The sequence below is a fragment of the Eptatretus burgeri genome, chromosome 22 (genome assembly GCF_056783735.1).
Source record: "Eptatretus burgeri isolate ZD-2024b chromosome 22, Ebu_testis_v1, whole genome shotgun sequence".
NCBI classification, from domain to species: Eukaryota; Metazoa; Chordata; class Myxini; order Myxiniformes; family Myxinidae; genus Eptatretus; species Eptatretus burgeri.
The window spans coordinates 1,272,149-1,293,358 of record NC_140982.1 but is presented as its reverse complement, the minus strand read 5'-3'; the positions used below and the strand labels follow the sequence as shown (position 1 = coordinate 1,293,358).

General features: G+C 44.1%; 1 protein-coding gene and 1 pseudogene across 1 annotated transcript; one reads left to right on the top strand and one right to left on the bottom strand.

The window, feature by feature from the left end:
* The first annotated feature begins 3,478 nt into the window (after positions 1-3,478).
* Positions 3,479-20,261, top strand: LOC147008048 (uncharacterized). The gene is made up of 5 exons (XM_085865686.1): positions 3,479-3,621; positions 9,889-11,552; positions 11,879-11,999; positions 18,103-18,761; positions 18,875-20,261. The coding sequence occupies exons 2-5, from the start codon at positions 9,892-9,894 to the stop codon at positions 19,074-19,076; spliced, it is 2,643 nt and encodes an 880-aa protein (XP_085721812.1). The 5' UTR covers positions 3,479-3,621; positions 9,889-9,891; the 3' UTR covers positions 19,077-20,261.
* Positions 17,063-18,077, bottom strand: LOC147008049 (microtubule-associated protein RP/EB family member 3 pseudogene; annotated as a pseudogene).
* Positions 20,262-21,210: the final 949 nt, after the last annotated feature.

The window sequence follows — 21,210 nt, the reverse complement described above, 5'->3', positions numbered from 1 at the left end:
CGCGAGCTGTTTTTGGAAAATGCGAACCGCGAGATCGCGGTGTCTGATTGGTTCCCGCCACATCACGTGTCCATGATTTAAAATAAATCCAAATTTGAACGTTTCGTTTTAACGGATTGTTTGTGTTTCAGATTGTGTTGGAAAAGTGGAAAATCGAGTCCGAGTTCGTCGATGATAATTCCCTCGATACGAAACAACGTTCTTTATTTTCTGTTTTTGTATTTATCGACAATCTTCCCTCCATAACGGAGTTATATATGGGTATGTGGGTATGTAGGTGGGTATGTATCATCTACTCCTCCGGGAGGATTTGACCGAGGAAGCTGGGTTTCAGGGATTAATGAGGGAACCCCGACATTGTGTCTGTGCAAGTTCCGATTGATTCCATCAAGTTTTGAGGAAAAAGTTAATTTCGGACCCTTCGGGACCCCCATTCATGATGATAGGAGGAAAACCACGGGGTAACCTTCCCGGGTCAGATTATGGTCACGTGTGTGTCCGAGTGGTGCTCGGGTTTCGTCCACCAGTCGACGGTCTCCTTGGGTTAACCTGAGGCTGTCCCTTCGGGTGAGCACCTGGAATGTCCTTTCCACAAGAGAGGATGATCACCTGTCTCTGTTATGGTGGACAAGCTTGAAATGGCGGACGAGCTCGAAATGGCGGACGAGCTCGAAATGGCGGACGAGCTCGAAATGGCGGACGAGCTCGAAACAGAAGAGCAGGTTTTTAGGACACGTGAACTGATGCCGTCCAGTCCAGTAGCAGAGTCAGAGTCGAGGGTTGAACCTTCTCTACCTTCTGTGGTGCAAAAGACAGAATCCAGCAACAGTTGAGTATGACAGGTAAGGAAAGGTACCGACAGTGAGGGGTTGAGGATGCAAGGTTTGTAAAGAAGCACAGAATTGAGACATTCGGTCTTCTCATGAGCAGAGTTGGCGATGGTGCCACTTGAAGAGCGGGAAGGAGTGTCAGAGCAGCATCCACCGGAGACAAACTTGATAAGGTGCCACAAGGTTTCAGAGGAGGGAGACAAGTTTGAAAGTTCATTATCGAGGTTGGACAGATATTGAGGTTCTCCTTGGAGTGGACATAGACAAGTTGATTGTTGTGGACTTTTTTGGGAAGCAATGAAATTGCCTTTGATCGGATTTGCTTCCTGGGGAGAGAATCCAAGTTGCTTCAGAGCACCTAACTCCACCATGAGATTCGGTGGATGAGAGGAACAGTTAGATGATTGATTAACTAATCTGTGCATGACAGAGAGACGGCAGGTGTCTGTGGAGGAATTCCCAGGCTGAGTTAACATCAGGGCCAGTTGACATGGGAGACCAGCCCTGAAGAGAGATGGCTGCTTGCAGTCCCTGCCAATCTGCTCGCCGGCGTTGAGGCAGCTCTCTGAGAATAGCCAGAGAGATGTTGACTCTCACAAGCACGTGATCTCTGACAGAGAACCAACATCTGCATATTGAAGAAAAGCTCGTCTTTGACTGTATGATGCAACAAGATAAAATAGCTTGGATTTTCTCCCCAAATAAACAAATTGTTTTTTGGGGTTTTTTTCAAATTCCAAAGAACAAATGTAAATATTGATGAAAATATTGAGACAGAAACAAAATGCATAAACGGACACTACGGGTTTTTTTTTGGGGGGATACAAAGTCGAGGCTCATGGAAGAGCTAGTGCTGGTACACTGAACGGAACAGGATACATCAAGACAAAAGGAACAGCAAAGAGAGAGAGAGAGGGGGAAGAAACACCAACAGTAGAGTTGAGGGCTAAGCTCGAGGAAGGCTTTGACAAACAATGGCTGTATGGAGGAATGGAGTGCAGGAGAGGATGGAGGAAGTGGACAAGATGGATGCGACTGAATTAACTGCAAAATTCCACACCAGACGAACCGAAAACATTGCTTTCCCCATGCACACACCGTACGTACGTGTACGTTCCTTTTGCGAGTTTAAAAATGGCCGCCGCTCGTGTGTGACGCCTTCATGATTGTGTGCATGTCCTTTTCTCAACACCGGACTATAATAAAGGAAATCAATTTGGATACGCGGCAAGTTGTCGGTAACGAAAGGCGGGTTTTTAAGAATCAGAAGAGTTTGTATATTATTTATTTATTTTCCACCAGACATGGTAAAAAAAACCGCTTTTCGAGATGACGTCGGTGATACAAACTACGCCGGAACACCGAGATAGTCATTTATTGAAGAGCCGGTCTTGTGGCTGTCCGGAACTCATCTCGAATGTTTCCTTTCCGTTACGGTCGAAGTACGGACTCATCTCGACGACGGTGAAGCACGAAACGAGCGGACATCAATCGAAGAGACATGGACAGGAGCTGATGGACGATTCACTCCCTGTGCCCGTGCTCGGCTTTGTGTCCGCCACAGGTTTTCTTGGCCTTTTTCACGACATCTCTCGGTGGGTCAAACTTACGACCCGGGGTTTTGCAGAAGAAGTTGGTTTTGCGAGTGATGAGAACAAACAGGTGACCTCATTTGACAAGCACACTCAGAAACTAGTCTTGTTCTTACAAACTTGCAGAAGACTTGTTCCTCTTCAGTATTACTGCGAGGCAGGGCTTGTACGTGCCGAACTACTGCAAACAGAACGTCACATCGTCGTTCCTCCTCGTCTTCCCTTCTCATCAACGACGTCTCATGCCACAAATTACCCTTCCAAATCCAAACCGTCATCAGAACGAATGAAACGGGATACTCGGATGCGGTTTGACGCGTATTCAAGAACTTTTATCAAAGTTTTATTCACTTATTTCGTTTGCAGGTGTCACCTGTGACGTGTGACGTCACATTTACTGCAAATGGTGTCGAGACAAGAAGCAGCAGAATCGCCTGGGGGTGTATTCTGTGAGCAGGCAGCTTGCTTGATTCAAAGCGCTCAAGCAAGCCAACGGAACTGAGTGCTCGGCACCGCTTAACAAGATGGCGGTCTCCGTGTGGAACAATGCCATCGTGGTATTCCAGCGAAAGCTATCCACGCCGTTGTTTTCAGGTTGACTCAATCCTCTTATGACAACTTCCCCGATCGGATTTATTGTGTTGGCAGCGGCTGCAGAATATGAGGAAGAGGGACAGAAAGATAAATAAATGGGGAGCCAGAAGGAGGAGTCCACTACCAAGCTTATGTATACATCCTACCATTTTGCATTTTTTTTGGGGGGGTTGGTGGGGGGGCTGGCCGGCTGGTGGGTAAATTTACAACAGAAGGAAATATTTTACTGATTAGATAAATTTATAAAATATCTCTTGTTACATCGAATTTCAGAGCTGCATCAAAGAACACCAAAAATACGTGATATCACGTGCTCCATGGGGGTAACTGCGAATCACGAATATTAAGCTGTGTTTGTCAGCCCTGACGATATAATCCGTAGCAGCGTCAGATTTGTTTTTTTTCCACACGCAGTTCTGCCACACCGTGCAAATCAGTTTGAAAGTTACCAGATAATTAACATTATTTTCGTAAGTTTTCATTCCATTTATACCTTTCGTAACACATCTTTCGAAACGAAACGCGGTGTTTGCCGTAAGTGCGCCTCAGACACTCCTTCCAGAGCTTCCTGTTGTTGAGGGCCTGCTGGAAAGCAAGAAAGACCGGTATTCCTTTGTCTCGTGTAAATTGTGTTAAAGGAAATGGTGAGGACTGTTAATATGGAATAGGCAAAGCCGAGAAGCGAACGTCGAATTCTTCTTACATTCGATGCTGCAATTTCCGGTTAATTCGGCCTGGATTCGGGATCAGCGATCAAATAATGTTAATCACGATTAAAAATTATTTTTTAATGAAGCGGGAGATGTCTATTTTTAAATTAGGTAGACTTAAAACTGCTGGAGTATATACTCAAGTTTTGTTGTTAATTTTTTAGTCATAAAGGTGTGATTGGGTATACTATAGATCAAATTAATGATTTGTGTATTTCTATAACCGTGATAACACTACTGCATATTACCTCATTACCTTCACAACAACAACTACACCGCCTAGAACAGGATCTCATCTGAAAAAAAAAAATTCCTCAACATTCCCTTCACAACAACAACTACACCGCCTAGAACAGGATCTCATCTGAAAAAATAAATATCACCTCAACATTACCTTCACAATGACAACTACACCGCCTAGAACAGGATCTCATCTAAAAAATATATATTAACTCAACATTACCTTCACGACTACACCACCGAGAACAGGATCTCATCTGAAAAAAAATGTTACCTCAACATTATACCTCAACATTACCTTCACAACGACAACAACACCACCGAGAACAGGATCTCATCTGAAAAAAAAATTCCTCAACATTACCTTCATAACGACAACTACACCGCCTAGAACAGGATCTCATCTAAAGAAATAAATATTACCTCAACATTACCTTGACAACAACAACTACACCACCGAGAACAGGATCTCATCTAAAAAAATGAATATTACCTCAACATTATACTTCAACATTACCTTCACAACAACAACTACACCGCCTAGAACAGGATCTCATCTAAAAAAATTAATATTACCTCAACATTACCTTCACAACAACAACTATACTGCCTAGAACAGGATCTCATCTGAAAAAAAAATTCCTCAACATTACCTTCACAACGACAACTACACCGCCTAGAACAGGATCTCATTTAAAAAAATTAATATTACCTCAACATTACCTTCACAACGACAACTACACCGCCTAGAACAGGATCTCATCTAAAAAAATAAATATTACCTCAACATTATACCTCAACATTACCTTCACAACAACAACTACACCGCCTAGAACAGGATCTCATCTGAAAAAAAAAATTCCTCAACATTACCTTCACAACAACAACTACACCGCCTAGAACAGGATCTCATCTGAAAAAATAAATATTGCCTCAACATTACCTTCACAATGACAACTACACCGCCTAGAACAGGATCTCATCTGAAAAAATATGTTATATTATACTCAACATTACCTTCACGACTACACCACCGAGAACAGGATCTCATCTGAAAAAAAATGTTACCTCAACATTATACCTCAACATTACCTTTACAACGACAACAACACCACCGAGAACAGGATCTCATCTGAAAAAAAAATTCCTCAACATTACCTTCACAAAGACAACTACACCGCCTAGAACAGGATCTCATCTAAAGAAATAAATATTACCTCAACATTACCTTGACAACAACAACTACACCACCGAGAACAGGATCTCATCTAAAAAAATGAATATTACCTCAACATTATACTTCAACATTACCTTCACAACAACAACTACACCGCCTAGAACAGGATCTCATCTAAAAAAATTAATATTACCTCAACATTACCTTCACAACAACAACTACACCGCCTAGAACAGGATCTCATCTAAAAAAATTAATATTACCTCAACATTACCTTCACAACAACAACTATACCGCCGAGAACAGGATCTCATCTGAAAAAAAAAAAATTCCTCAACATTACCTTCACAACGACAACTACACCGCCTAGAACAGGATCTCATCTAAAAAAATAAATATTACCTCAACATTATACATCAACATTACCTTCACAACAACAACTACACCACCTAGAACAGGATCTCATCTAAAAAAATAAATATAACCTCAACATTACCTTCACAATGACAACTACACCGCCAAGAACAGGATCTCATCTAAAAAATTAATATTACCTCAACATTACCTTCACAACAACAACTACACCGCCAAGAACAGGATCTCATTTAAATATATTAATATTACCTCAACATTTCCTGCACAACAACCACTACACCACCTAGAACAGGATCTCATCTAAAAAATTAATATTACCTCAACATTACCTTCACAACAACAACTACACCGCCTAGAACAGGATCTCATCTAAAAAAATAAATATTACCTCAACATTATACTTCAACATTTCCTTCACAACAACAACTACACCGCCTGGAACAGGATCTCATCTGAAAAAAAAAAATTCCTCAACATTACCTTCACAACGACAACTACACCGCCTAGAACAGGATCTCATCTAAAAAAAATAAATACCAGAAGTGAATGTGGTATTCTTCTTACATTCCCTTCTGACTTTACCTAAAACTTGTTCACAACTGTATACGCAATTTCCGGTTACTTCGGAATAAGCGATCAAATAACGTAAATCACGATTAAAAATTATTTTTTGATGATGCGGGAGATATCTTTATTAAAATCAGTGGAGGAAATATACACCATGTCTGATATGATTTGGGTATTTCATGTCTCCGACGATGCCTTTATCTCCCGGCATGCATCATTCCCCATGACAAAAACCGGAAACAAAAAAATAACCAGAAACAAAACAAAAAAGGAAGCAAAAGGGTCATAGGCAATGACATGGATTCACAATTGGCAGGGTATTGTGTTGTTTTTGTTGTTTCCTGTTCTCTCATGTGCACGCGTTAAGTAATATTCACAAGATAGAAATAAAACCCAATCGTGTTTATACACCGCACAGCGTTTAACAACAACCGGAAGCAAAAGGTCATAGCTAACGACACGGATTCCAAATAGCCAGGGGTATTGTGTTTTTGTTGTTGTTGTTGTTGTTGTTGTTTCCTATTCTCTCACGTGCACGCGTTAAGTATGAAGCTCACTGCGTTCGCTATAAAGTGTGTGTACTTGTTGGGGGTGAGAAGAGAAATAAATTTGGCGGGAGACAGGAGTCAGGGAGAGGAGAAAATGGACGCCATGATGCAGACTCCATTTACATGTTCGGGGATATGACGTCATCGCAGAAGTTTTCACCACAGGCAAGGAGGACGTTTATTGGTTAACAGCGGTCACGTGATGCACCGGTCAATGGACTCATTTAGTGACATTGGGACGCTGCGATGAAGTATTTACCACTTACTAGTGCGGGCCCGTAGGTGCGTGCCAGTATGTGCAGCTTCGTTCCTTCGCTCTAGTAAACGACGACTGGATTGGGGCATGTTTCAATTAGATCGGACCAACCGTATCATAAATGGCCATAACTTGGGAAGCACCTGAGAAACATACTCAGGTCCCCAGCATCAATTGTGATGTCATATCAAACGAAGAAGAAAAAGAATTGTGACGCCCCCTCTCTCTTGCCCCCCTCTCTCTCCACCCTCTCTCTCCCCCCTCTCTCCCCCGAGTCTCACCCCTCCTCTCTCCCCCTCCTCTCTCGCCCCTCTCTCTCGCCCCCACTCTCACCCCCTCTTCCGTCCCCCTCTCTCACCTCCTCCTCTCTCCCCCTCTCTTGAATTGTGACGCCCCTCTCTCTCACCCCTCTCTCCCTCTCCTCTCTCACCCCTCTCTTGCCCCCTCTCTCCCCCTCCTCTCTCCCCCTCCTCTCCCCCCTCCTCTCTCGCCCCTCTCTCTGTAAATGTATTCACAAATGTCTACCAAGCACAACAATTAATTCAAACCTTGGGAAAAAACATCTTTCAAACCTTGGGAAACACTTGGTAAACAGCTGAAACGGATGAAGAACGATATCAAACCTTGAAAAGGCACATACTCAGGTCCCCAGCGTCGATTGTGACGTCATACCAAACGAAGAAGAAGAAGAATTGTGCCGTCAATCGTGCAAAAAAAATAAATATATATATATAGAAATAAACATTAATTGTGACGTCATCCGTGATGTCATAGCACCGTGTCTTGTCATTGGTTGACAGATAAATGGCCGTAACTTGGGAACCGCTTGTCCGATTAATATCAAACCTTGAAAAGGCACATACTCAGGTCCCCAGCGTCGATTGTGACGTCATACCAAACGAAGAAGAAAAAGAATTGTGACGTCAATCGTGCAAAAAAATATATATATATATATATATATATATATCAAGAAATAAACATTGTGACGTCATAGCACCGTGTCTTGTCATTGGTTGACAGATAAATGGCCATAACTTAGGAACCGCTTGTCCGATTCATATCAAACCTTGAAAAGGCACATCCACGGGTTCCCAGCGATATTCCTGGCAAGTTTCAATCAGATCGGACTGGCGGTCATCGAGAAACGGCGGTTGCAGACAGACGGACACACACACACAGATTGCTGGAATTATTGATAGACGAGTATGTGCCCGTAAAAATAAATAAATAATGGTAATAATAATAATAATAAAAAATAAATAAACCACACAGGCCGTTTCTTCGCTCTCGAGTGCCCATACGTGCGTGACCCGGAAGTTCGATATTATTCGCAGTTACGATTATTCGCAATTTATTTTAAATACCCAATTATTCAATTAGCGCCAACGTATTTTACCTTTTCGCAATGTCGTGGCAAGGAAAAACAAAAAGAGAAGAGAAGAGAGAGAAAAAATTTACTTCCTGGTTCGGAGCATACCAGCACTCTGATGTTCCCGAAATTTATACACCGTCTAATGTGAAAACGATCATAACTTGGGCCATTGTGTTTATCTATAAATGCGCATAAGAAATCGAGAAATTATTGGAATACACTAAGTCATCACTCTCCGGAAGCCCTACGTTGTAACCCGTAATGGGGAACGTGGCTGTGCTTCCCTTCCCCATCGGACATGCCCACGCAACAACGTGTCTTGCCATTGGTTTGGTAAATAAATGGCCATAACTTGGGAAGCACTTGTCCGATTAATATCAAACCTTGAAAAGTCACATCCTCAGGACCCCAGCAATACACCTGGCAAGTTTCAATTAGATCGGACCAGAGGTTGTCGAGAAATAGCGGTCACACACACACAGACACACACACAGATTGCTGGAATTATAGATAGATGACACCTATTATACATCTTCTGTGCACATCTTTGTCCACCCCCGTGCGTCCTCCCCAAGTCCTCATTCTACCTCACATCCCTTATTTGTCCGAGTCTCTCGATTTTGCCCCCTCAACGCTGCCGTTGTTGTTGTCCCTCTCTCTTTCTGACATTCATTTTGTTCCGTTGAGTTCTGATGCGTTCTATGTAGTATCTCCTCCATGAGCCTCGACTCTGGAAACAAAAGTGGACGAGAAAGATCTGGAAGTCCAAAAAAATGCGTCATATTCGTCTATGTAATAAATAGATCGTTTACGCTTGCCATTGCTGTACATCACATGCAGGAGAAAGACACCAGTAGATATCAATGTACTTTTACATGAATTACGAGGGAGGGATTTGAACCTGGATTTACCTGTATCAGGAGCCAGGTATTCGGATGAGAACACTGAATCACCCTGTTTGTGAAACATCAGTCATAGTTATATATAAACATCATTCTTGGATGAGGAAGGGGTGTGGACCGGCAGGACGTGCCAGGCTTTCCCCTCCTGTAACCACGTGACTTCCTGTACGGACTCTTCCTTCCTCCTTGCCTTCCACTTTTGCAATCCCACTTTGGTCGTGAAGGTGTTCACCACTCACATTCACGATTTTTTTTTTCTTCTTCAAACTCTTCCTTTACTCTGCCCCCCCCCCCCTCCTCGTGGGATGGCGCGCCATGGATTGTGAATCCTCTGTGGGTGGAATGATATCACCAACATCCAGTTGTTTTCACACGAGAAGTTGGTGGCAAAGGCCTCTCAAGACTCAAGGATGTGATTTGAAATTTACCTTCTGGGTGGATGAGAGTTTGAGAAGACAATTTGGATTGATTATTTTATTTATTTATTTAATTTTTTCTGGGCCGTTCTGCACACACAGACCAACAAATGGAACTCCTTTGAACTGTTGATGTGATTTAACTTTTTCAATATGAAAGCTAATTTCGAAATCCCAACACAGCCGGCGTTGTATGTTATTACAAACCAAGGGTCTTTGAAGTGTTCATGTTTCTTTTGAAGAATTTTTTTTTCTTTCATCCTCACGGTTGATGAGTATTGTTTCTGTTTGGTGTTGTTCCTTTTTCAGGCAATGGAAATTGAGAAATGTGATTGTGGGACGGGACGCGTGAAAGGAGAATGTTGTTTGGAAATGCCGCCATCCGACGATGGTCAGATCTCTCAACGTGATCTTCTCCAAAATATGAAAAGACTCAGCATTTTTTCTTCCAACAATTTGGAATATCTCCATACAGGTTTTACACCTGTACAATCTTCAACCTCAAGGCCCTCTCGTCCTAGCCTTATCCCACTCCCTTGTAGGATCCTCCCTTTACAAAAACAGTCTTCGCGGTCTCTCATACCTGACACACATCATACGAGACCGGAAAATGGGAACATCTGTGAGCCAAATATTCAAAGGTCTGCAGTTGATTCCCAAAGTATCTCTGCTGAAGCCGTCACAACAAATGAGTATGAAAATGACGTCTCGCCAGTGCCTTCCGCAAGGGGTGCATCCTCAGCTGTGCACTCTTCTGGTCATGCTGCAACCTTGCCACATCCTGCCGACCACGCCGTCATCCCAGCACGAATCTTCGCAACAGCACGCCTCACTGGCCATGCCATTCCTCCGACGCGACCGTCCGCAGCTGCTTGCTCAGCTGGCAGTGCGGCCACGTCTGTGCGATTCTCCATAGCAGCTGGCCATACGGCCACAACGGCGAGACCCTCTGTATTTACACGCCATAATGACCGTGCCGCCACACCTGTGCGACCCTCTGTAGCAGCCTGCTCTGCTGATCCTGCCGCCATGCCGGCACGACCCTCCTCAGCGACGCAGCCCTCCATGGTGGCGAGGCCCTCAGTGGCACTGAGCTCTGCATCAGTGTGGCCCACATCAGCGGCATGGCTCTCCGCAGCAGAGTGGTCTTCAGCGGTGAGGCTCTCCGCAGCAGCACGCCCCTTCTCAGAAGCACGGCCCTCCACAACGGCACTGCCCTCCTCACTGGCATGGCTCTCTACAGTGGCGCCACCCTCCTCAGTGACACGGCCCTCCACAACGGCACTGCCCTCCTCAATGGCACAGCTCTCTGCAGTGGCGCGACCCTCCTCAGTGCCACTGAGCTCCGCATCGGCACGGTCCTCCTCAGCAGCACGGCCCTCCACAACGGCACGGCCCTTCTCACTGGCACGGCCCTCTGCAGTGGTGCGACCCTCCTCAGTAGCACTGAGCTCCGCATCGGCGTGGCCCTCCTCAGCTGCGCGGCCCTCCTCAACGGCACGACCCTCCGCATTGGCACGGCCCTCCTCAGTGGCACGACCCTCCGCATTGGCACAGCCCTCCGCATCGGAACGGTCTTCAGCGGTGAGGCTCTCCACAGCAGCACACTTCTCCTCAGCAGCACGGCCCTCCACAACAGCGCGGCCCTCCTCACTGGCACGGCCCTCCACAACGGCACCGCCCTCCTCACTGGCACGGCGCTCCTCAGCAGCACGGCCCTCCACAACGGCACGGCCCTCCTCACTGGCACGGCCCTCCTCAGCAACACGATCCTCCACAACGGCACGGCCCTCCTCACTGGCACGGCCTTCTGCACGGGCACGTCCCTCCTCTGTGACACTGAGCTCTGCATTGGCGCAGCTCTCCTCAACGACACGGCCCTCCTCTACTTCTGCTTCACAAATGCACACAACGAAAAGCACAGTGCAGGCCCACCAATATTCCGTGCTCAGTGAGGAAACAGAAACAAGGAGGTATGCCGAAGCGGTTTTGGGTTGTTGTTTTAACAAGGCCCCGTCCCGTTTTGACTTTGGGGGAATCCAATATGATGGAAACAATGCATCCAGAATTTGGGAACATTTGACTTGACTTTGGGAACATTGGGAACATTGACTTATCCAGAATTTGGGAACATTTGACTTGACTTTGGGAACATTGGGAACATTGACTTATCCAGAATTTGGGAACATTTGATTTGAATATGAAAATTTTTATCATAAAGGTGTTTTTTAAAATTACTTGTTTTTAATACCACTTTCATCTTTATTTATTTTATTATCATCATCAACGTGTTATTCAGAATGCAGTTGACACGATGGTTGGCTGCTCGACAAAAGTCCTACAAGCGACCACCAATGTTGAAGACCACACTCCGACATAACCCACCGAAGCGTTCAAACAGTCAACTGAACGCGACCCAGGCAAGTGAGATGAGGTGGCAATGTTGAGTTACTGGGTTGTTTGTTCTCTCGCCGGGGATTAAGGTGTGCTCCAAGATGCCAGGTGAATGGCTGTATTTTTTTTTCAGCGTGGCCTTGTCAAGTGTTGAGAAAATCTCCAATATTTTTTTGTTTTTTTTTGACCAAATTTGACCTCAAATTATAACATTATTGAAAAGACATCGTCTGCAGTTGTGTTTTTAAAAACTTGGTTTAACGTGTATTTCTGATCCTTGGTGCAAGGAATTGTATGAAGGGAGACGTATTGGTGTTCATCATGTAATATTCACCCGTTCAAAAGTTACAACAAACTCCCGCTCCCCGAGGAAGCGACTGGGTTGGGTATAATGGGGTAATTATATTTTGTGCCATGACTCATAATTCCCTCTCTCCCCAGCAGTGGTCAGTAAACCACTTGCACTGTGCCACGTGTACAGGCGAAAATCGTAAGTCAGCCCACCCTCGGATGCAGATGGGGATTGTTTTGTCCCATGATCTGACTCTGGGTGCCTCAAACACGTGTGCAAAATTTGATCGGCCCAGCCATTTCCGATTCTATAATTATCAGCCTGACATACATTGCCTTATTTTATACAATTTTGGCCATCCGATCAAAGTCAGGTAACTTAGACTTGAGTTAACCATCAACAAGATTGATGTTTAAAACAAGCAAAAATTAACCTGGGAGTGCAACATGGCAATGATGGGCCAAGTGGCCTAATCATATCCTTGTTTGAGATCCTAAAGGAGCCTGAGCCGACTCCTTACACTCCTAATATCCTTGTTTGTGATCCTATCCGGGTCTGCCATGACTTCTTACACTCCTCCTCATATCCTTGTTTGCAATCCTATAGGAGTCTGCGATGGCTCCTTGCACTCCTCATATCCTTGTTTGAGATCCTGAAGGAGCCTGTGCCGACTCCTTTCACTCCTCCTCATATCCTTGTTTGAGATTATATAGGAGTCTGCGATGGCTCCTTGCACTCCTCATATCCTTGTTTGAGATCCTGAAGGAGCCTACGCCGACTCCTTTCAATCCTCCTCATATCCTTGTTTGAGATTATATAGGAGTCTGCGATGGCTCCTTGCACTCCTCATATCCTTGTTTGAGATCCTGAAGGAGCCTGCGCCGACTCCTTTCACTCCTCCTCATATCCTTGTTTGAGATTATATAGGAGTCTGCGATGGCTCCTTGCACTCCTCATATCCTTGTTTGAGATCCTGAAGGAGCCTGCGCCGACTCCTTTCACTCCTCCTCATATCCTTGTTTGCAATCCTATAGGAGTCTGCGATGGCTCCTTGCACTCCTCATATCCTTGTTTGAGATCCTGAAGGAGCCTGCACCGACTCCTTTCACTCCTCCTCATATCCTTGTTTGAGATTATATAGGAGTCTGCGATGGCTCCTTGCACTCCTCATATCCTTGTTTGAGATCCTGAAGGAGCCTGCGCCGACTCCTTTCACTCCTCCTCATATCCTTGTTTGCAATCCTATAGGGGTCTGCGATGTCTCCTTACACTCCTCATATCCTTGTTTGCAATCCTATTGGGGTCTGTGATGACTCCTCACACTCCTCATATCCTTGTTTGAGATTATATTACAGTCTGCGATGACTCCTTCCACTCCTCATATCCTTGTTTGCAATCCTATTGGGGTCTGTGATGACTCCTTACACTCCTCCTCATATCCTTGTTTGCAATCCTATTGGGGTCTGTGATGTCTCCTTCCACTCCTCATATCCTTGTTTGCAATCCTATTGGGGTCTGTGATGACTCCTTACACTCCTCCTCATATCCTTGTTTGCAATCCTATTGGGGTCTGTGATGACTCCTTACACTCCTCATATCCTTGTTTTCAATCCTATAGGGGTCTGTGATGACTCCTTACACTCCTCCTATCCTTGTTTGAAATCATGTAGGCATCTGTGACGACTCCTTAAACTCCTCCTCGCATCCTTGTTTGCGATCCTATAGGAGTCTGCGATGACTCCTTACACTCCTCCTCATATCCTTGCTTGAAATAATGAAGGACTCTGTGACATCTGTGAAAACTTCTATTGACCTCTGGCTTACAGCCAGCAGAGACATAAATATCACTGCCAAGGTAAGTCTTCTTCTTCTTCTTCTTCTTCTTCTTCTTCTTCTTCTTCTTCTTCTTCTTCTTCTTCTTCTTCTTCTTCTTCTTCTTCTTCTTGTGTATGGCAGTTTCGCTGCCAGGGTAGCTATCATTTCTTGGAAGCGCGACTGTTTCGCTGATACTGCCAAGGTAAGTGAATCTCTCCGTGTCCTCAACATCCTCACCACAAACAGGTACAGACAGGATAGCAGCATCCAAGATGTCACTGAAAGCCTGGATCTTAGTTTTGACCCAGGAAACCCATAATCCCAGTGGCTCTGACTCCTCATTCAGCACCTCGAGGGCCCCCAAAAGGATATCCAGAGTCTCCGCAAAGATGACTGCATCATCTGCGAAATCAAGGTCAGAGATCTTGACATTCCCAAACGATGCACCGCAGCTTGATCTCGCCGACATCTTCCCCAGAATCTAGTCCACACAAGCGCTGAAAAGTGTGGTGGCCAGTACACACCCCTGACGAACTCCAGTAACAACTGGAAATATGTCCGAGATGGCATCACCACATCTCACAGCACTCTCAGTACCAGAGTACAGTTCAGACAACATATACCGCATCGTGGTCTGAATAATGTATCCACAATGTCCATTACTATCTCCACATCTTTGTTTGCATGCACATGGTCCAGCAATGACCCATAGTGATTGTGCTGATAGATGTCCACCTGTGACAGTCGCAACAGCTCATCCAATGCAACATCTTCAGGAACATCATTATTTTCCAGAGTTTCTCTCACTTGAGTGACTATTTGTTGTTGTTGTTGGCAAAGCTGTCGTGCTACAACTATGGGATCCAGCTCAATGGAGGGTCCTGCAATCAATGTCTCAGCACTTGGTGGATGAGGGAATCTGAATCTGCTCCTCTTGTTTCGTCCGCATGTTTGTGAGTGGACGTGCTTCTGCAAACCAAGCACAAGCTTCTGAAGTTCTGTGGAACACAATATTTCTGGTGCTTGTCAATAAAAGCTGCTACTTCCTCATCCTCATTGACATCTAGTTTTGGAGCATCCTTTATCCACAAAATTGTGTGGGTGTGGGGGGAGCCCCAAGCTTGGAACTCAATTCTCATCATAAATTCCTGAACTTCTCCGACAGGGTTACTCTTGGATCCAAGGAATTCTTTGAAGAAGGAGTCGACTCTGTATTGGAACTGACGAGCAGCTGTTGCTGGACTGTAACGTAACCGTTCACACTTTTCATCCCATGATAGATTTTTTTCACATCTTCATCCATCAGTACTTGGCCATATTGATGACTGATGCTGTGGATAACTTCTGGCCATTGCATATCTGCAGTTGATCAGGTCAGAAAACCGTGTTGGGATGCAAAGTTGACGTACCATTGCTCAGAGATCCAGAAGTTCTTTGCTCCAGGATGCTGGAGATCCGTGAACATTATTCAAAAACCGCAAGGTCTTCGTGGTGGTCTTGGTGGTGGCACCAGGCAATGCATGCCGTTCCACAGTGTGCTGGTCACTTTTGGAAACTTCAATGTCCATCGGTTCAGCATCTGTCTGTACCACTGCTTCCCACAATTCTGAGTCAGTATTTTCCCAATGATTTTCGCAGTCTTAACAAATGGTAATGTCCTTGTTGTGGAGGTTGTGCTGCTGAAGCCACCGAAGTGCCTCCATCACCTTTTTGGGCCGAACATATTCATAAGTATCATGTCGTGCCCACACAAGTTTTCGCTTAAGTTTAAGAGGCACACAACCTCAGCATCTTGTGGTAGTCGAGGTATCAATGAACAGATTGCATTCCGTCTGGAGGGCACATTCACAGCACTGCCATGGATGGCTTTTTGGCCTCCCTTGGGTAATCCCACAAGTTTCATGAATGGGATTCTTTGGCTAAATCAACCTCTGTTCTAATGGTCGGAGATCATCCAACTCTGGAGGGATGCTGTCGAGTGCCAGGCCATTAGCCCAGCACTGAGTAGGTGTCTGTCCTCTCTTTAATGCAGAATGACACGTGTTGCATATCCAGGTTTTGTCATTCGTTTGAAGTTTCTTCCACAGATTGAAGTATATCCTGGATCAGTGCCACAGGAGCAAATGTATATTTGTTCTCATTTGTCTGAAGTACAGATGATCGACACAGTGGTCTGTGACAAGAGCTGCAGGCAGAGATTGGCCCTTCTCTGATTTTAGCATGAACAATTACAGCCGACTCCTCAATTGTTGGGATTTGTTGTCTGAGGCGGAGCCGCTAAGGCTTTTTACATTTATTTATGAATGAAAAATACAAAACACTGGATTCACAAGATGTCATGACAAATCTCGGAGGAATCAACTCGTCGCCAGAACATCTCTTTAATTAACCCTGTGGCATTCGATCTCAAAATGTCACAAAAATTGACAATAAATAAATAAATAACTTTCACAGAGTGCATTTCAAACAAGTACAAGTTGGACATTGAACAGCCAAACAACATTCACCATTATAGGATCTCAACGTTGAGGGAACTTGCGAAGAATCAAGTTATGTTCATGACATGTGAGATGACGATGTAGACATGCATACACTTTCTGAAATGTCCCACCAATCTTCCTCATCACAAAGAGTTCAGTTAAAGCACAAATAACATTCGAGTTGAAAATAAATTCAGCACCAGATCAATTTGGATTGTCTTACAACACATGAGCCAAACTCATTAACCCAACATTGCTAACAGTAATGCCATGTCAACACAACCCACAATAGAGAACAATACAACTCAATAACAAACTGGAGACTTTCTGCCAAGTGCCACATTAACAGTAAAACCAAACATCAAACTTTTGGAAGCATACAGTTGCAATGGCAGAAAACTTTTCTTAATCTTGAAAATGATACTTTGTCCTCCAGAACACCAAATGAAGAGCGAAGACAATACTAAGAAACAAAACCAAGCATCAACATGAGCACAGGTACTCAGAATTCTTCAGGTTCATCCTGTGGCGTTTCACTGCCCTCGTCTTCCATACGAGCGTCGAGGAGAGAGTAGATGCGCTGACACAATGGATTCCGTTGATCATCTTGTTTTTGAAGAAGCTGCTCCATTTTCTGAAACTTCTTGAAATGGAAATCTCGTTCCTTCTCCATTTCATCCAATGTTATTTGCAAAGCCTTAATCTGATTATTCAATTCTATGATTCGGCCCATCAGGACTCGCACGGTCATTTTTCATTCTTTGTTGATGTTTCTAACTCATGGACACAGGAGAGGAACTGGAAGCAGAATCATCTTGCCTTTGGATAGGTGCAGCCATCTTGGGTGTGGATGAACCCTTGGCCTTTGGCTTGTTGAAGATCTGAGGACCCGGGTTTAGTGGTGGGAGGGCATCCTGACCTTTCCTTGCTGCAACGGCATCGTACTCATGGCCATCATAATTTGCATTGAAAAACTTCTGAAACCACTGCACAAACTCGAAATTGTCTTGAAATCGTCCCTTAACACACCTTGTCCACCTCTACCTGTTTGAATCCGGTTTGCAACATCTTGAAGTTATGGAGATATTCATGCTTGAGCTTCGCTTGAAACTTCACTTTTTTAAGTGAGATGCAACCAAGAAACAACATGTCCATAAATTGGCAATAGGTCACTCCTGAGCAGAGCTGTTCAATGTTCTCAGAGCTGAGATGCAGAGACTCGTTGATCCACAAAAGCGTATCATGGCGGCTCAAGTTCTCACTGGTCATAAAGTGGAATAAACATTCACAGCCATGCCCCAATCAGAACTGAACTGTTTCTTCATTCCTCAACCTCCTCGGCTGACGTGTCCGCACGTATTACATTGGCGGCCCGTCCAAGTCCGAGGTGTGACTCTTCTACAGTTTGTTTAGCACGGTGTTTCTGCTTACCTCGTTTATCTGCAGCTTTGCATCTGTCTGTTTCTTCTTCAGTTTCTTGAACACGGTGTTTTTTCTTACCCTGCTTCACTGCAGCTCTGTGTCGGTCTGTTTCTTCTGCAGATTATTCAACCCTGCGTTTCTGGTTACGTCGTTTGTCTGAAAGAGGAAGATGATGTGGAGGACAATGTGGACTTGGAGGTGAAAAACGACAATGTGGACTTGGAGGAGAAGAACGACAATGTGGACTTGGAGGAGAAGAAAGACAATGTAGACTTGGAGGAGAAGAACGACAATGTGGACTTTGAGGAGAAGAACGACAATGTGGACTTGGAGGAGAAGAACGACAATGTAGACTTGGAGGAGAAGAACGACAATGTGGACTTGGAGGAGAAGAACGACAATGTGGACTTGGAGGAGAAGAACGACAATGTGGACTTGGAGGAGAAGAACGACAACGTAGACTTGGAGGAGCAGAACGACAATGTGGACTTGGAGGAGAAGAATGACAATGTGGACTTGGAGGAGAAGAACGACAATGTGGACTTGGAGGAGAAGAACGACAACGTGGACTTGGAGGAGAAGAAAGACAATGCAGACTTTGAGGAGAAGAACGACAATGTGGACTTGGAGGAGAAGAACGACAATGTGGACTTGGAGCATCCAAGCCGAAGCAAAGAGGAAGCGGTGGTCAAAGAAGACGAAAAGGAAACCTTTCCGATGGGTCGGGTACGATTGTACGAGGTGACGTCGACTCCCCAGCTTCAGCGATCTCTGCGCAGGTATATGAGAGCGGTGCAAGTTGAAACCTGCAGTGTGTGTTCGTTGCATGCCATTTGGTTGACCTCTATTGCAACTTTACTCGTTCAACGTATTCTATTTGCTTTGTGTCCAGAATATCCAGAATCGATGGAAATGCGTCCACCGGTGATATTGTCATGGTGACACCCGTGCTGCGTTCACACCGATTGGCAACTCGCTCGGCCAACCAGGCACCCAACCTGTGCCTGAATACCAAGCTCGTGTCCTCCATGAACGATGTGGTGATTGTGGATGACAGAACCACAGTTGTGTGCCGGAATAATCCTGCATTGTGATGTCATTTTGAGCGTTGTTTGTAAAAAAAAAAAAAATTCTGCAATTTTCTTTCCTTTGCTTAATGCAAAAGGAATTTTGGGTTACTTCTTCATTTCTACTACATTAGCCTCATGCTAACCCTACCCCCCCCTCCAAAAAAAAAAGTTGTTATTGTGATTCAGTTGGTTAATATTGAATGGTTTAAAATGTTAATGAATAATGTTGCTTTTTTTGTTATTGTTCTGCTTGTTTATAAAACTTTATTGAAACTACATTGAGGTTGCAGCTTCAGACATTCCACCACCAAGTCCAGCACGGAACATGGCTTTTGTGGGTTTTTTGCGGTGTGAAACATTCTCTACTGGACCGATGGTGTTTGGGTGCACCTGTTACTTTTGAAAGCAATTAATTGTTAACACACATTCCACCACAAACTGCAGATGTACAGGTGGTGAAGTTTATTTTTGTGTTTAATTAGTTGTGCCACCTTTTCCTCATTGTGACGCTGACAGGTTATACTGTACAGTACTCCAAATTATGACCTTCGACCCCTCGGAGTGCTCAAGTAAAATGAGTCATTCTGAAAGAGCTTGGACATGGAGGTGGTATTGTTGAGATGTTCTCCTCTGATACAGCTCGAATAATCACGACTATTAAATGGGTAAAAAAATCTATCCATCTCACTTGTTCCAATGAAAAAAAAAATTCTGAAGATTCTGATTTGAAATTAAATTTTAAAATCGTTCCAATTAAAAAAATAATTATTTTAATACCCCTCCATCATTGTGACAGTACGTAATGACGAGAGCTTGCAGACGATTCCTAACGTGGGGACAGCCTTTGAGAATGTCTTCCAAACCGTCTCTGTTTCAATTCCATCGCATGTAAAAGGCTTCTTGTCGATGATGGCTCACAATCTCACAAAGGCTCACAATCCAGATACGAGAATCCTGCATTGTGATGTCATTTTGAGCATTGTTTGTAAAAAAAAAAAAAAAAAATTCTGCAATTTTCTTTCCTTTGCTTTTTGCAAAAGCAATTTTGGGTTACTTCTGCATTTCTACTACATTAGCCTCATGCTAACCCTACCCCCCCCCAACCCCATCCAAAAAAAAAGTTGTTATTGTGATTAAGTTGGTTAATATTGAATGGTTTAAAATGTTCATAAACAATGTTGCTTTTTTTGTTATTGTCATGCTTGTTAATAAAACTTTATTGAAACATTACATTGAGGTTGCAGCTTCAGACATTCCACCTCCAAGACCAGCACGGAACATGGTTTTTGTGGGGTTTTTGCGGTGTGACACATTCTCCACTGGATCGATGGTGTTCGGGTTAACCTGTAACTTTGGAAAGCAATTAATTTTTAACACCCATTCCACCACAAACTGCAGATGTTCAGGTGGTGAAGTTTATTTTTGTGTTTAATTAGTTGTGCCACCTTTTCCTCATTGTGATGCCGACAGGTTATACTCTACAGTACTCCCAAATTATGACCTTCGACCCCTCGGAGTGCTCAAGTAAAATGAGTCATTCTGAAAGAGCTTGGACATGGAGGTGGTATTGTTGAGATGTCCTACCCTGATACAGCTCGAATAATCACGACTATTAAATGGGTAAAAATCTATCCATCTCACTTGTTCCAATGGGAAAATATTTTTTTTTGATGATTCTGATTTGAAATTAAATTATAAAATCGTTCCAATTCAAAAATTATTATTTTAATACCCCTCCATCATTGTGACAGTACGTAATGACGAGAGCTTGCAGACAATTCCTAAGGTAGGGACAGCCTTTGAGAACCTCTTCCAAGCTGTCTCTGTTTCAATTCCATCGCATGTTAATTGCTTCTTGTCACCGAAGCTGTTTTCTCGTCCTTTTCACATCCAAAGACGGGTTCCTCCAGAATAATACACAAGAGTCTTACCTCCGCCACCGAAGGTGGACGGACAATGTGTTTTCACCCTTGTCCGTGTGTTTGTCTCGCTGTGAACAGGATATCTCAAAAAGTTGTGGACGGATTCGGACGAAATTCGATGGACAGTTTCGGTGTGTGACTTGGACGAATCGATTCGATTTTGGTGAAGATCCAAATCCAGATACGAGGATTTTCAAAGTGATTCTTCACCTTTGAGAGGTAGGGCAAAAAATCGA